The sequence below is a fragment of the Oryctolagus cuniculus genome, chromosome 11, assembly GCF_051225735.1.
Source record: "Oryctolagus cuniculus isolate XC-2025 breed Fujian yellow rabbit chromosome 11, ASM5122573v1, whole genome shotgun sequence".
Classification (NCBI taxonomy): domain Eukaryota; kingdom Metazoa; phylum Chordata; class Mammalia; order Lagomorpha; family Leporidae; genus Oryctolagus; species Oryctolagus cuniculus.
Window position 1 is genome coordinate 117,050,163 of NC_142877.1, and position 13,410 is coordinate 117,063,572.

At 49.5% G+C, this 13,410-nt stretch overlaps 2 protein-coding genes across 30 annotated transcripts in view; one reads left to right on the forward strand and one right to left on the reverse strand.

Moving 5' to 3' along the window:
- ST13 (ST13 Hsp70 interacting protein) overlaps nt 1-7,089 on the reverse strand; it is a 34,017-nt gene extending 26,928 nt beyond the window's left edge. For all 9 annotated transcript variants that reach the window (XR_016217044.1, XR_016217043.1, XM_089308998.1 and 6 more), the window contains exon 1: nt 6,885-7,089. Coding sequence is in view for 7 of the 9 variants with exons in the window: in XM_089308998.1 (XP_089165124.1) it covers nt 6,885-6,994 (110 nt within the window). In the remaining 2 variants the exon portion in view is untranslated. The remainder of the gene's footprint in view (nt 1-6,884) is intronic.
- Nucleotides 7,090-7,122: 33 nt separating this feature from the next.
- XPNPEP3 (X-prolyl aminopeptidase 3) overlaps nt 7,123-13,410 on the forward strand; it is a 77,005-nt gene continuing 70,717 nt past the window's right edge. For 16 of the 21 annotated variants that reach the window (XR_016217036.1, XR_016217038.1, XR_016217037.1 and 13 more), the window contains exon 1: nt 7,123-7,628. Coding sequence is in view for 5 of the 21 variants with exons in the window: in XM_008275180.5 (XP_008273402.4) it covers nt 7,565-7,628 (64 nt within the window). In the remaining 16 variants the exon portion in view is untranslated. The remainder of the gene's footprint in view (nt 7,629-13,410) is intronic. The other 5 variants (XR_016217042.1, XM_089308991.1, XM_070052971.2 and 2 more) reach the window with 4 other exon arrangements.

A 13,410-nucleotide genomic window follows, 5' to 3' on the forward strand; every position in this document is an offset into this window, starting at 1 on the left:
CTAAAAAAGAAGCCACAACATTTAGATAATTACCTTTCCAAAACTTAACAGTAAGTTCTTATTTAATCTGAATTCCTTGATATTATCATTTCACCTCAAAATTTTATTTACTTTTTTAGCACACTGGTTCACGAAACCTTTGCCCTGGCTCAGTAAGCCTAGTAACCCTAATTATGGTTCCTCTGTGCCCATTCCTGGAGGGAAATGAGCACACAAACAAAAAGCAGTGGCAAAACCATTTACAACAATCATCAGCTTAGATTCCAGTCAGTATACTCAAATCCAAACTCGAAATGTGACGTTTAGCAACAGTTCAGTTAAACAGGCAACTCATGAAATAATTATGCAGTCATAATATAATTCAAAATGTTTATGCTTCATCTGGCTGTGACCTAGAAGGATTCTTTTTGCTTATATTCCCACTCCCCTCAAAATTGAAGATTTTCTTTCTCGGGCTGGCGTTGTGACACAGTGCATAAAGCTGCCTCCTGTGATGCCGATATCCCATATGGGCACCAGTTCAAGTTCCGGCTGCTTTTAAAATATAAAAAAAAATTTAAAAAAAAAAAAAAAAAAAAAGATTGTCTCCTCATCCCCTCTAAGCTTTACCCACTGATAACTTTCTCTTGGCCTTCCAAACCCTTCCTTTCTGAACAGTCCAGGGGAATACTATAAGTCATATGCAAATAACTTAAAAATAAAGACAAATAGCCCAGTGATTAAATCTTTGGTGAACTTAAGAATACTACACAACAGTAAAAGTTAGAAGCCACAAAGACTACTAAAATTTGCTTAAAAACATGAGGGGCAACAACAAAGCCATCAACTCTTGTGTAAAACAAGGAAAGATATTAATTTAGAAAACAGGAACCTCTTCCAAAATGCCCTTAAAATGCTGACAGAGTTGCCATATTCACATTTACATTCATTTAAATTGTGTTGAATTTGTGGACACAGTATGTGTATGCTGAATTTAAATGGCTATCAGTTTTTTGTTTTTGTTTTGTTTTGTTTTGTTTTGTTTTTTGGACAGGCAGAGTTAGACAGTGAGAGACAGACAGAGAGAAAGGTCTTCCTTCCATTGGTTCACCCCCTAAATGGCCGCTACGGCCGATGCACTGCGCCAATCTGAAGCCAGGAGCCAGGTGCTTCCTCCTGGTCTCCCATGCGGGTGCAGGGCCCAAGCACCTGGGCCATCCTCCACTGCCTTCCCGGGCCACAGCAGAGAGCTGGCCTGGAAGAGGGGCAACCGGGACAGAATCTGGTGCCCCAACTGGGTCTAGAACCTGAGGTGCTGGCGCCGCAGGTGGAGGATTAATGGCTATCAGTTTTCCAAAGCTGTCTTTGCCAAGTTACATTCTCACCTAGCTACTGTTAGCCATGCTGACAGGGGTGTACTGATAGCTGTGTGGTGGCATCTCGTTTTAGCTGAGTCTCTTTCCAACTATTTACTGCCCGACTGCACAGTCCTTTTAGTAAAGTTCAACTCTCATCCAGCTTTCTATCAGGCAGTCTTAATGTGTAAGCTTGTCAGTTTTATGTGTCCCAAATATCTTCTGACACCCGTGGTTTGCCTTTTCACAGTGTATCTTTTGATGAACTCAACTTGAAGCCAAAATATCAATGCAAAGCTGCAAATGGAATCAAAAAGTAACTCTGGGATTTCCTATAAACACCATTTGCTGGAGAAAATTGTGTACACCTTTTCCATTCTGCCTGACAGTTACCAAAGATCTTCAATGACTCAGAACCTTGTAAGTAACGGCTCCTCTGTGACAAAAACAAGTACATGATCCAAAACATCCTTAACTGGCCATTCCACACAGTAAAATGTCTTAATAAACAGGCATGCAAACATCACAAAATTCTTTTCTATGGGAAAAACTATTTTTCAAAGCGTACAGAAATCCAATACTAATTCTTTACAGTTAAGATATAAATGAAAACGAGGCTTCTTATATTGTGCTTTTCCTAAGCTTCAAAATGCAGCATCAGGAATGAACAGAGTGACATCCAAACACATTTACAGCAGTCTAACTTTGGGAAGTGATATTCCTGACAAGAAATATATTAACACTAAATCTAATTCTAAGATCAGATAAATCTAAGAGAAGGGAAAGTCTACAAAAATAACTAGACTGTAACACTGGATGTCAAGACCTTCAATGAAAGTAAAGGCTGCAGGAATAGAAGATGACAACTAACGCAGTGTGTAATCCTGAGGAATACAGCACTAACCCAGCAACATTAGCTTCCCAAGTTCGATGGTTGTATTATGGAGACTGTAGGAAAAATACACTCAGTGGCGCTGGAGGCATAAGGTTGGCAGCTCACTCTCAAGTAGTTGAGGATGAAGTTTCTCACATTCCAAATTCTACTTAACTACTGAGAGGTAACACCCATTTATATACTCAGAAACTTCCATGAATGCTTCCCAGATTCTGAACAAGCCAGTTTCCATCCAAAAATTCTTGCTTGGATTTTGCTCGAGTGTGGGCTTTCACATTACAAAATCAAGTGGGCTGGTGCAGACTTTCCTCACACTGGATCACAAGACTTCATTCATAATTTTCTTAGAAAATTAAAACCTTCACTCTGCTTTGTGCTATTTATACACATGTCCCAGTACAACAGAACTGGATGTTATGTTCTAAATTCTGAGGGCAGAAATGTCCTGTTAACTTCATTTAATGAATTTACTAGAAGCCACGTGCTGTGCTGGGGAGGAACACAACGTTACTTGTTTTGAACTTAGTTAAATCATCAAGTAAAACCATAAAACACATATAAGACACAAAGTGGACAAAGTCATTACAGGAGAGCAGGTGTCAAATAATGCTTCTTCCTCAAAAAGACATTTCAAAATACATTTGAGGAAAAGAACATAGTGGGGTCAGCACTGTGGCATAGTAGGTTAAACCTCCACCTGTGGCACCAGCATCCCATATGGGCACCAGTTCCAGTCCTCGCTACTCCACTTCCCTTCCAGCTCCCCGTGAACTGATCTGGGAAGGCAGTAGAAGACCGCCCAAGTGCTCGGGCCCCTGCACCCACACAGGAGGCCTGGGAAGAAGCTCCTGGCTTGGGATCAGCCCAGCTCCAGCCATTGCTGCCATTTGGGAAGTGAGCCAGTGGATAGAAGACCTATGTCTATTTAACTGTGCCTCTCAAACAGGGAAGGGGAGGGGAGAGCAGGGCAGGGCAGGGAAGAGAAGTCCCTGGATCCAAATTGACTGTTTGCTCAGGTTTTCTCCCCCATGGTTCACAAGACTGTTAAAGGTGAGGGTCAGCACTGTGGTGTAGCAGGTAAAGCTACCACCTGCAAGGCCAGCATCCCATATGGGCACTGGTTGGAGTCCTGGCTGCTTCACTTCCCATCCAGCTCCCTGTTAGTATGCCTGGGAAAGCAGTGGAAGGCGGCCCAAGTGCTTGGAACCCTGCAACCACGTGGCAGACCCAAAGAAGCTCCTGGGTTCAGATCGGCCCAGCTCCAAGCTGTTGAGGCCATTTGGGGAATGAGCCAGCAGATGGAATACCTCCCTCTCTGTCTCTCCCTCTCTCTGTAATGCTCTCAAATATTTGAAAAACAAAAACAAGAAAAGAACACAGTGTCCCTGGATCCCCACCCACTGTTGGTTCAGGTTTTTTCCCCCACGGTTCAAGATTGTTGAAGGTGAGAGACAGCACTGTGACGTTGCAGGTAAAGCCACTGCCTGCAAGACCAGCGTCCCATGTGGGGATTGTTTCGAGTCCCTGTTGCTTCATTTCCCTACTAATGTGCCTGGGGAAGCAGTGGACTAGCCCAAGGGCTAGTGCCGCTGCAACCACGTTGGAGACCGGGAAGAAGCTCCTGGCTTCTGACTGGCCCAGCACCGGCTGTTGCAGCCATTTGGGGAATGAACGGTGGATGGAAGATCTCTCTGTAACACTACCTCTCAAGTAAATAAATCTTTTTTTAAAAAATAAAATACCCTTTTGAAATTAAAAGAATTTATTAGTTCAGCATTTTAAAAAAAGATTTATTTACTTGAGAGGCATAGTTACAAAGGGAGAGACAGAGAGGTCTTCCATCTGCTGGTTCATTCCCCAAATGGCTGCAACAGCTGGAGCTGTGCCAATCCGAAGTCAGGAGCTTCTTCCAGGTCTCCCACACAGGTGCAGGGCCCACCACTTGGAGAATCTTCTATTGCTTTTCTGGGCCATCAGCAGGGAGTTGGATTGGAAGTGGAGGAGCCAGGACTTGAAATGGCGCCGAAATGGGATGCCAGCACCACAGGCGGATGCTTAACCTACTACAGCCTCTGAACTAATAAATCCTCACATCAAAATAATTTTAGCAAATAAGCTGTTCTTCAACATCGAAGCCTGGGTACCTGTAACTAATTTGTATGAATGAGAGAAAACTCTAAAATGGTCTCAACTCAAGGAACCCTAACAGTAGGAACAGTTGTAGGACTGTTTCTGAACCCCAAAGTCTCCACACTCACCCCATCAGCTATAGTCTTGGACTGCTCTGAATCCTATGAAGGCAAAGAAAACACCTAATGCAAACTTCAAGATCCCTGGCTGGGTTCAAAGCCAGGAGGCAGTAACTCCTGTCTCCCAGTGACTATCTACATAAGCAGGAAGGTGGAATAAGGGAGTGAAGATGAGACTGGAACCCCAAGCAATATGGGAAATAGCATTTTTTTAAAAGATTTATTTAGTTATTTGAAAGTCAGAGTTACACAGAGAGAGAAGGAGAAGGAGAAGGAGAAGGAGAAGGAGAAGGAGAAGGAGAAGGAGAGGCAGAGAGAGAGAGAGAGAGAGAGAGAGAGAGAGAGAGAGGTCTCCATCCGCTGGTTCACTCCCCAGTTGGCTGGAGTTGCGTGGATCCAGAGCCAGGAGCTTCTTCCAGGTCTCCCACGTGGGTGCACGAGCCCGAGGACTAGGGCCATCTTCTACTGCTTTCTCAGGCCACGGCAGAGAGCTGGATCAGTAGTGGAGCAGTTGGGTCTGGAACCGGCGGCCATTCGGGATGCTGGTGCGGCAGGCAGCAGCTTTATCTACTATGCCACAGCGCCAGCATCTTCACAGCCAGGCCAAATGCCCACCCCTGAATTTAAATCTAGGACCAAAGATTAATGTGTCAATTTAAATTTAAAATAAGACCACTGGACCGGGAGTTTAGGGAGTTTAGTGAAAGCCGTTAAGACACAGCTTGGGACACCCCTGACACCCATATCCGGTATCAAAGTGCTTGGGTTCTGGTCCCAGCTCTGCTTTCTAGTGCAACTTCTGCTAATGCACACCCTGGAAGCCACAGGTGATGCTCCCTGCCACATGTCGGACACTGGGACTGAGTCCTGGCTCCTGGGTTCCGCCCGGCCCGGCCCGGCCCAGGCTGTTGCTGGCATCTGGGGAGCGAACCGGTGGATGAAGACCGATCTTTCTGCCTGCCTGCCGCCTTTTCCAAGATGCTCTGCTCCATGCTTAAACCAACAATTTAGAATGCCACAACAAAAATACAAACGGAACCAGAACGAAAAACTGGAATTAATGGAAACAAAATAAGATGCATGGCCATTCTGGGGGAGGAGCAGCGTATAAGTCACTCTGCAGGCCTTATGTTGGAATTCTTCGCATGGCTATGATCACTCCAGCCCAGCTACCACACTGTTCTCAGGCAGCACGTTTCAATGTTTTTTCTTCAGTGTCCCCTATTCCTCTCTAGTAGGAACGGAGAAAAACATGACAACCACCAACACAATGTCCCCCCCCATTACGCCTTCCTGTGGTGTACACCTATTTCATTTGAAATTTTAGGAACAATTTATGAAGGATAGGCTCTTTCCTGTAACAAGTAGGTACTGACACTTTTGGATCGACTAATTAAAAAAAGGAAAACACGACTAAAATCTCTCGCTGAGCTCCTGGCTGGTATTACTTCCACTGGCCAGGTTTCAGAGAAGCACCGAGCTTCTGAAATAGGATTCTTGTCCAAGGCTGTTAACGACAGAGTCCCTACAGTCACAAATTTTAAGTGTTCTCAGAACTTCCCACACGAGTAAAAACCTCACAGTAGGTAGAAATTTGGTAGGGAGAAAAACCTAAAAAAAAAAAAAAATCTCTCAAGAGGAAAAAAAAAAAACTGAAGCCACCGTAAACAATATTCAGAGATTTTAACCTAAGTTTCCTCCTTAGGGAGCAGACGTGCTGAAATACTCTCCCCATATCTGGGCGGCTGCAAGTTCATTTCCCCTCCAACAGCAGAAATCCCGTGGAATAAACGCTTGGCCGCTGCCGGCGCTCCTGGGCGGACGGGTGCCTTCTTCAGGGTCCCCGGACGCCCGCCGCGCCCCGTCTCGGGAGACCCCGCGGCGTGCAGGCCGCCACTTCCACACACCAGCGCGCACCTCCGCCTGCGCTCGCGCGCACCCGGCGCCTGGCACGGCGCCTGCGGAATGAATTCCCTGCGCGGAGCCAAGCACAGATCGTGGGAACATTCTGGTCTCGGCGGGGGGGGGGGGGGGGGGGGCCTCGGGTCGCACGTTTGCTAACGGGGCAGACTCCGCGCGTAACCACGTCTACGCAGTCAGAACCTCGGCGAGGCGACGACCACCACCACCCAACGCGGCAGCCGCAGAAACGGAAACCCGCGCCCGGCGCCCAACGCCCAGGACTCCGGCGTCCACTGGCGTCCATTGGCGACCATGGCCTGCACGCCTGGCCACCCTCGGGGTGCGGGGGGAGGTGGTCGGGGCGCAGCGCTGCCCGCCGCCGGGACCCCCGGCTTCTCCCTCGGGCCCGGCAAATCGCCGCCCGCGCCCGGACCCGGACCCCGACGCCGAGGGGCGCCCGCCCGCCGCCGCCGCCAACGGTCCGACCCCAGGCCCGGCTCTCACCTCTCCACCCACTCTCTCAGGAAGCGCATCTCCTCCGTGTGCAGGACGCTCGGGTCCTGCTTACATAACTTCACGAAGGCCCGGAGCTCGTTCACTTTGCGGGGATCCATGGTCGGCGGGCGGCGGCTGGCGGCCCCGATTCCAGGCCCGGGCGCTGGCTCAACGTGACCGCGTTAGTAGGGGGGCGGCTGCCGCGAGGCAGAACAGACTAGAACCTCCCCGGCCGCCGGCTCCGCCCACCCAACGGTCTCGTGACCCCGGGTCCTTCGCTAGCTCGCTGCTACCCGCTGCGCACTGCTCAGAACCTTCTAGAAGTGTGGGTGTTCGTGCTGTTGCCTGCCTCTCGTCGCACACACCTCTGAACCGGCTCCCAGGAGAGGCCGACTCCCTACGTGGGTGCCTTCAAAGAAGCGGGAGACGGCCCCTCCGGGCAGTCTGTCAGAATACGACCTTCTGGGGACGTGGGCATTAAGTGGAGCCTGACCCCAGGACCGAAGAACGGACCTTCCGGCTAGAGCGAAGGCCCCAGGAGGGGCGTGACGTCATCACAGCACGCCCGCAGGAACGGCGCCCGCCGGAAGGGGCGGGTCGGTTGGCTTGGTTTCCTGGCGACGCGGCCCTGCTGCAGGCGGCTTCCCGGAGCGCTGGGCCTCTTCTCCTGACGCGTGGGCTAGACCGTCATGCCTTGGCTGCTCTCAGCTCCCAAGCTGGTTCCCGCCATAGCCGGCGCTCGCGGCCTCTCAGGTCAGACCTCTCCTCCCAAAAGGTGTCCCCTGTAGTGCCGGCCCTGAGAAACTGGGGCGCGCTAGACGGGGATTCAGGTTGGCCGCAGGCGGGCCCTGGTGTCTGCGGACGCTTCTGCTGGGGCCCGCCGCTCCTAACCCGCGCTGTGCGTTCTCTGCGGACGTCTGCGTTCCCGCCTGCGCCTGGGAGAGGGTGGGCTTGTGCGTTGTCGTTGCGGTGACTGCGAGCGTGTGCCAGCCCCGAAAAGGGGGAGTGTCTCCCCGAGATGCTGCGGCCCACGCACGTTGAGTCAGTGGTCGCCTCTTGCTTAAGGCCAGGGAGCTCCAGTTTCGGTGAAGTCAACGTAAAATCCCGTTCGTCGTCGGGGTTGACTTCAGCACGCACAAGACCCAAGCCTCTCTGAACAGGCCCTCCCCACAAGAGCTACTCCCGGGCCGCCCTGTCTGTGGAGACGAGAGGAGTAAGGGGGACTGCCCTCTGCCAGGCGTGCTGTTTAACCTGGTGAGAGTGGAAGCTGCATCTTCCACCTTCCAGGCGGATCCGCCGTGGGGTCGGATTTCAGGTTGGGAGGGGGCCGTAACAGGCATATGGTATTGGACAGCAAATCCGTGTCCCTTGGTGCGTGTGTATACGGAGTCCTGGAAAAACGGACCCACCTCCTCCTCACTCCCTAAGAATAAAAGCCAGTGTCCAGCGCGCCGGACTTGCTCTTGCGTTCTGTAGATTGGCCGCGGGAAGCTGCCTGCGTGGAATTCAGCGAAAAGGCAGCCGCGCGATTGCGCGCTCACCGCAGAGGCCACACCTGCAGCTGTCTGTGCCTCTGACTTGGGGAGTTCAGGAGGCTTTGTCCAGCACCCGAGTAATTGAGACTTAGGACTAGATACTGGTTATACACGCCCAAATAGTTGAAATATGTATTGTTTGCTTCAGTGGAATTAGCAAGTTTAACCTCTTTTATTAAAAGATTTTTTTTTTATTTATTCGGAAGAGAGGGAGAGACGGAGGCATCTTCCATCTGCTGGTTTACTCCCCAGAGAGCCAAACAGCCAGGGCTAGGCCGGGCTGGACCAGGACAGAGCCAGGAGCCAAGAGCCAGGAGCTTCTTCCAGGTCTCCCACATAGATAGCAGGGGCTCAGGCATTTGGGCTATCGTCTGCTGGTTTTCCCAGACCATTAACAGGGAGCTGGATTGGAAATGGAGCAACTGGAAGGTGAGCCGGTGCCCCTATGGGATGTCAGTGTCACAGGTGGCTTTACCCGCTAGACCATAACGCCAGCCCCTAGTTTAACCTCTTATGTCATAAAATATATATCAGCTTTTTAAACTCAATGAAGGTCTTAAATTGTCATAAGTCCAGTAAGGGCAGAGGTGCTTGTTTTACCAGTGAGGAGCTGAAACAGGATCACAATTAATAAGTCAGGAGTCCTTTTTTTTTTTTTTTTTTTTTTTTTTAGACAGGCAGAGTGGACAGAGAGAGAGACAGAGAGAAAGGTCTTCCTTTTTGCCGTTGGTTCACCCTCCAATGGCCGCCATGGCCTGTGCGCTGCGCCAGCGCACCGCGCTGATCCGATGGCAGGAGCCAGGAGCCAGGTGCTTATCCTGGTCTCCCATGGGGTGCAGGGCCCAAGCACCTGGGCCATCCTCCACTGCACTCCCTGGCCACAGCAGAGAGCTGGCCTGGAAGAGGGGCAACCGGGACAGAATCCGGCGCCCCGACCGGGACTAGAACCCGGTGTGCCGGTGCCGCAAGGCGGAGGATTAGCCTAGTGAGCCGTGGCGCTGGCCATCTTTTTTTTTTTTTAAGAAATTATATAATCGAGGCAGAGAGTGAGAACCCTAGCATACACAGCCGCATGCTCTAGTTCACTCCCCAAATGCCTGCACAGGCCTAACTCGGCCGTGGTTACAGCATGTAGCTGGGAACTCAGTCCAGGTCTCGCACCTGCGTGGCAGGACCCAGCTACTTGGGCTGTCAGCTGCTGCCTTCCAGAGTCTGCATCAAAGGCATGTGGAATAGGAGGCAGAAGAATCACTGTGGGACGTGGGCATCTTGACCACTAGGCCAAATGCCCATCCCTTGCTTGTCATTTAGAAAGCCTCAAGTCCATGTCTGTCTGGCTACCTTTCAAATTAACAATTAAAAAAAACTCAGAAAGTTAATCTGAAGTTTGAAAGACTTCTAGCAAGCAGACTAGAGGAAAGGAGCTATCCTGGTGGAGGGAACATCTGCAGAGGCACAGAACTGAAACAGAACGGCTGATCTATGGGTTGCAGCCATTGGTGTGGCTGGAGATTTTTGTTTTTAAAATATGTGTTGCACCACAAGGACCCACGTGTGGGCAGTACTGTGTTTCTTAATGTCCATAACAGTGTAATTCTCAGTCTCTGAGAAGATGTATTTGGCAATATGTATTTGACCATGGATTCTCTTTTCTGTGGTGAGTCTTTTTTTTTTTTTTTTTTTTTTTTTGACAGGCAGAGTGGACAGTGAGAGAGAGAGACAGAGAGAAAGGTCTTCCTTTTTGCCGTTGGTTCACCCTCCAATGGCTGCCATGGCCTGCGCGCTGCGCCAGCGCACCGCGCTGATCTGATGGCAGGAGTCAGGTGCTTATCCTGGTCTCCCATGGGGTGCAGGGCCCAAGGACTTGGACCATCCTCCCCTGCACTCCCTGGCCACAGCAGAGAGCTGGCCTGGAAGAGGGGCAACCGGGACAGAATCAGGCGCCCCGACCGGGACTAGAACCTGGTGTGCCGGCACCGCTAGGTGGAGGATTAGCCTAGAGAGCCGCGGCACCGGCCCCTGTGGTGAGTCTTGAACTGGTATCCCTGGAGCATGGTTTGGAAAAATTAACTAAAGCATGAGATTTATGGGAAGAAGTGATAGAAAATGAAGTTGGTAAGCTAGTGGTTAGTTCACGGAGGGCCTTGTTTATTATTTTAAGAAAAAATATATTCTCTAAGCAATGGGAAACCATTGAAGAATTTTAAGCTATTAAGTAATGATTAGGTGTAAATTTTTAGGTCTCTATTATGAGTGAAAAAATGGACTGGAGAGCATATCATTTTAGTATTAAATTTTCTTTTTCTTTTTCTTTTTTTTTTTTAGTTTGAGGGGATCAGTGTTGTGGTACAATATGGGCACCGATTTGTGTCCCAACTTCTCCACTTCCGATCCAGCTCCCTGCTAATGTGCCTGGGAAAGGCAGTGGAAGATGGCCCGAGTGTTTGGCCCCTGCAACCCATGTGGGAGACTTTGAAGAAGCTCTTGGCTCCTGGCTTTGGCCAGCCCCAGCCCTGGCCCTTAACAACCATCTGGGAAGTGAACCGGTACAAGTGGGAATCTCTCTCCCTCTCTAATTCTGCCTTTTAAATAAATAAATACATGTATTAAAAAAAGATTTATTATTAGCAGGAATCAGAAGCAGTGTAGCTGGGTCTTGAACCAATGTTTATATGAGATGCCAGCATCACAGGTGCCTGCTTACCCCATTGCACCAGCCACCCTCTGCAGTCTTAAATTTTCTGAAGCATTGGTTATGCTTTTGTTTGCTTTTGTGGGAAAATGCAGTGTTTTCAACTCTAATACCACAGACATGATAACATAAACACTGCTAAGGCACATTTTATCTAAGTAGCTTTTAAAATACCCTAAACTTTTATGATTTTTATTTTGTTTTTGGTTTGATGTCTTTAGTTTTTTGAAAGGCAGAGAAATGGAGGAGAGAGCAATAGAGACAGAGGGGTTTTTTTTTGTTTATTTTTTGTTTTTAAGATTATGTATTTGTCACAGAATGAGGGAGAGAGAGAGTTCTTCTATCCACTGGTTCACTCCCCAGAAAGCTGCAACAACCCAGGGCTGGGCCAGGCTGAAGCCAGGAGCCAGGAGCTTCTTCCGGGTCTCCCACATGGGTGCAGGGGACAAGCACTTGGGCCATATTCCACTGCTTTCCCAGGCTTTTAGCAGGAAGTGGATTGGAAGTGGAGCAGCTAGGTCTGGAACCGGCACCCGTATCACCCACATAGGGAGTTGCAGGCGGGCGGTGGCTTTACCCGTTACGCTACAATGCCAGCCCCATAGAAGAGATCCTTCATCCACTAGTTCCCTCTTCAAATTCCTACAGCATGGGGGCCAGTACTGGGTGTAGTGGGCTAAACCTCTGCCTGAGGCGCCAGCATCCTTCCGATCCAGCTCTCTGCTGTGGCCTGGAAAAGCAGTAGAAGATGGCCCACGTGCTTGGGCCCCTGTGCCTACGTGGAAGACCTGAAAGAGGCTCCTGGCTTTGATTCAGCCCAGCTCCAGCCATTGTGGCCATTTGGGGAGTGAACCAGCGGTGGAAGAGCTTTCTCTCTGTCTCCCTCTCTCTGTAACTTTACCTCTCCGATAAATGAATAAAATCTTGAAAAAAAAAATTCCTGCAGCACCAAGGACTGGGCCAGGCTGAAGCCAGAACTCAATCCAGGTCTCCTACATGAGTGGTAGGAATGCAAATACTTGGGCCATCACCTGCTGCCTTCCAGGGTGCGCGTTAGCGAGAAGCTGCAGTCAGAAGTGGAGTGGTTATTGAAACCCGGGTACTCCAGTGGAATGCAGATTTCTCAAGCAGGGTTGCAGATGTCTTAACCACTGCACAAAGTGCCTGCCCTATAAGTTCATCTTCTGGTAATAAAGTCTAAATGCTAATTGTTGCCAGTGCCTCTTAGAGAATAAATGACCTTTCCTTCCCATCTGCCAATCCACTAAAATCAATCAACACAAACAAAGCACACACTTTACTATGGCAGTCATTTAAAAAACAGATTTCTGGCTCCCAGTTTTGTGTTGGTATTTGGCTAAAAGTAATTGGGTTTTAGTGCTGCTAGATTATTTGCTCACATCATACAGTAATCATACTTCTAAGAGATAAAAGTAAAAAATAGGATCATTAAATGTTTTTGCCAAAAATAAAAAATTCAATAACTGAACATATTCAGGATCCAAGTCAATGCAAGGAATTCTTAATAAATGCTTATTAATTGAAATATCTCAAATGCAGCCTTACCAAAGCTCAGCGCCTGCTATACTCACCCTTGTCAGCTTCTTCATCTGATTGCCAGGTGTGCCACAAGCCTTGTCATCCCTGACTCCTGTCAAAGCCAGCATCCGGTCTCGCAGTGATCCTGTCTGTGTTTAGAATGTATCTCTAGTTTGATGACTGTATGGCCTGTGCTGCCACCACCCAGGGTACTGTAATCTCTTGTCTGTAGTGTAGCTTCCACCTCTTCTGCCTCCCTGCTTCTTCCTCTTACTTTGAGTCTGTTTTCAACAACAACAGCCACAAGTATACATAGATTATGTCACCCCATTCTTATTCTTTTTCTTTTTCTTTTTTTTTTTTTTTTTTTTTTGACAGGCAGAGTGGACAGTGAGAGAGAGAGACAGAGAGGAAGGTCTTCCTTTGCCGTTGGTTCACCCTCCAATGGCCGCCGCGGCCGGCGCACCGCGCTGATCCGATGGCAGGAGCCAGGTACTTATCCTGGTCTCCCATGGGGTGCAGGGCCCAAGCACTTGGGCCATCCTCCACTGCACTCCCGGGCCGCAGCAGAGAGCTGGCCTGGAAGGGGAGCAACCAGGACAGAATCCAGCGCCCCAACCGGGACTAGAACCCGGTGTGCTGGCGCCACAAGGCAGAGGATTAGCCTATTGAGCCACGGCGCCGGCCGTCACCCCATTCTTAAAAACGTCTTGTGACTTCTTATCCCCTGCATGGTTGCCACCGTGCATGCTGTGAGCTGAGTCTCAGT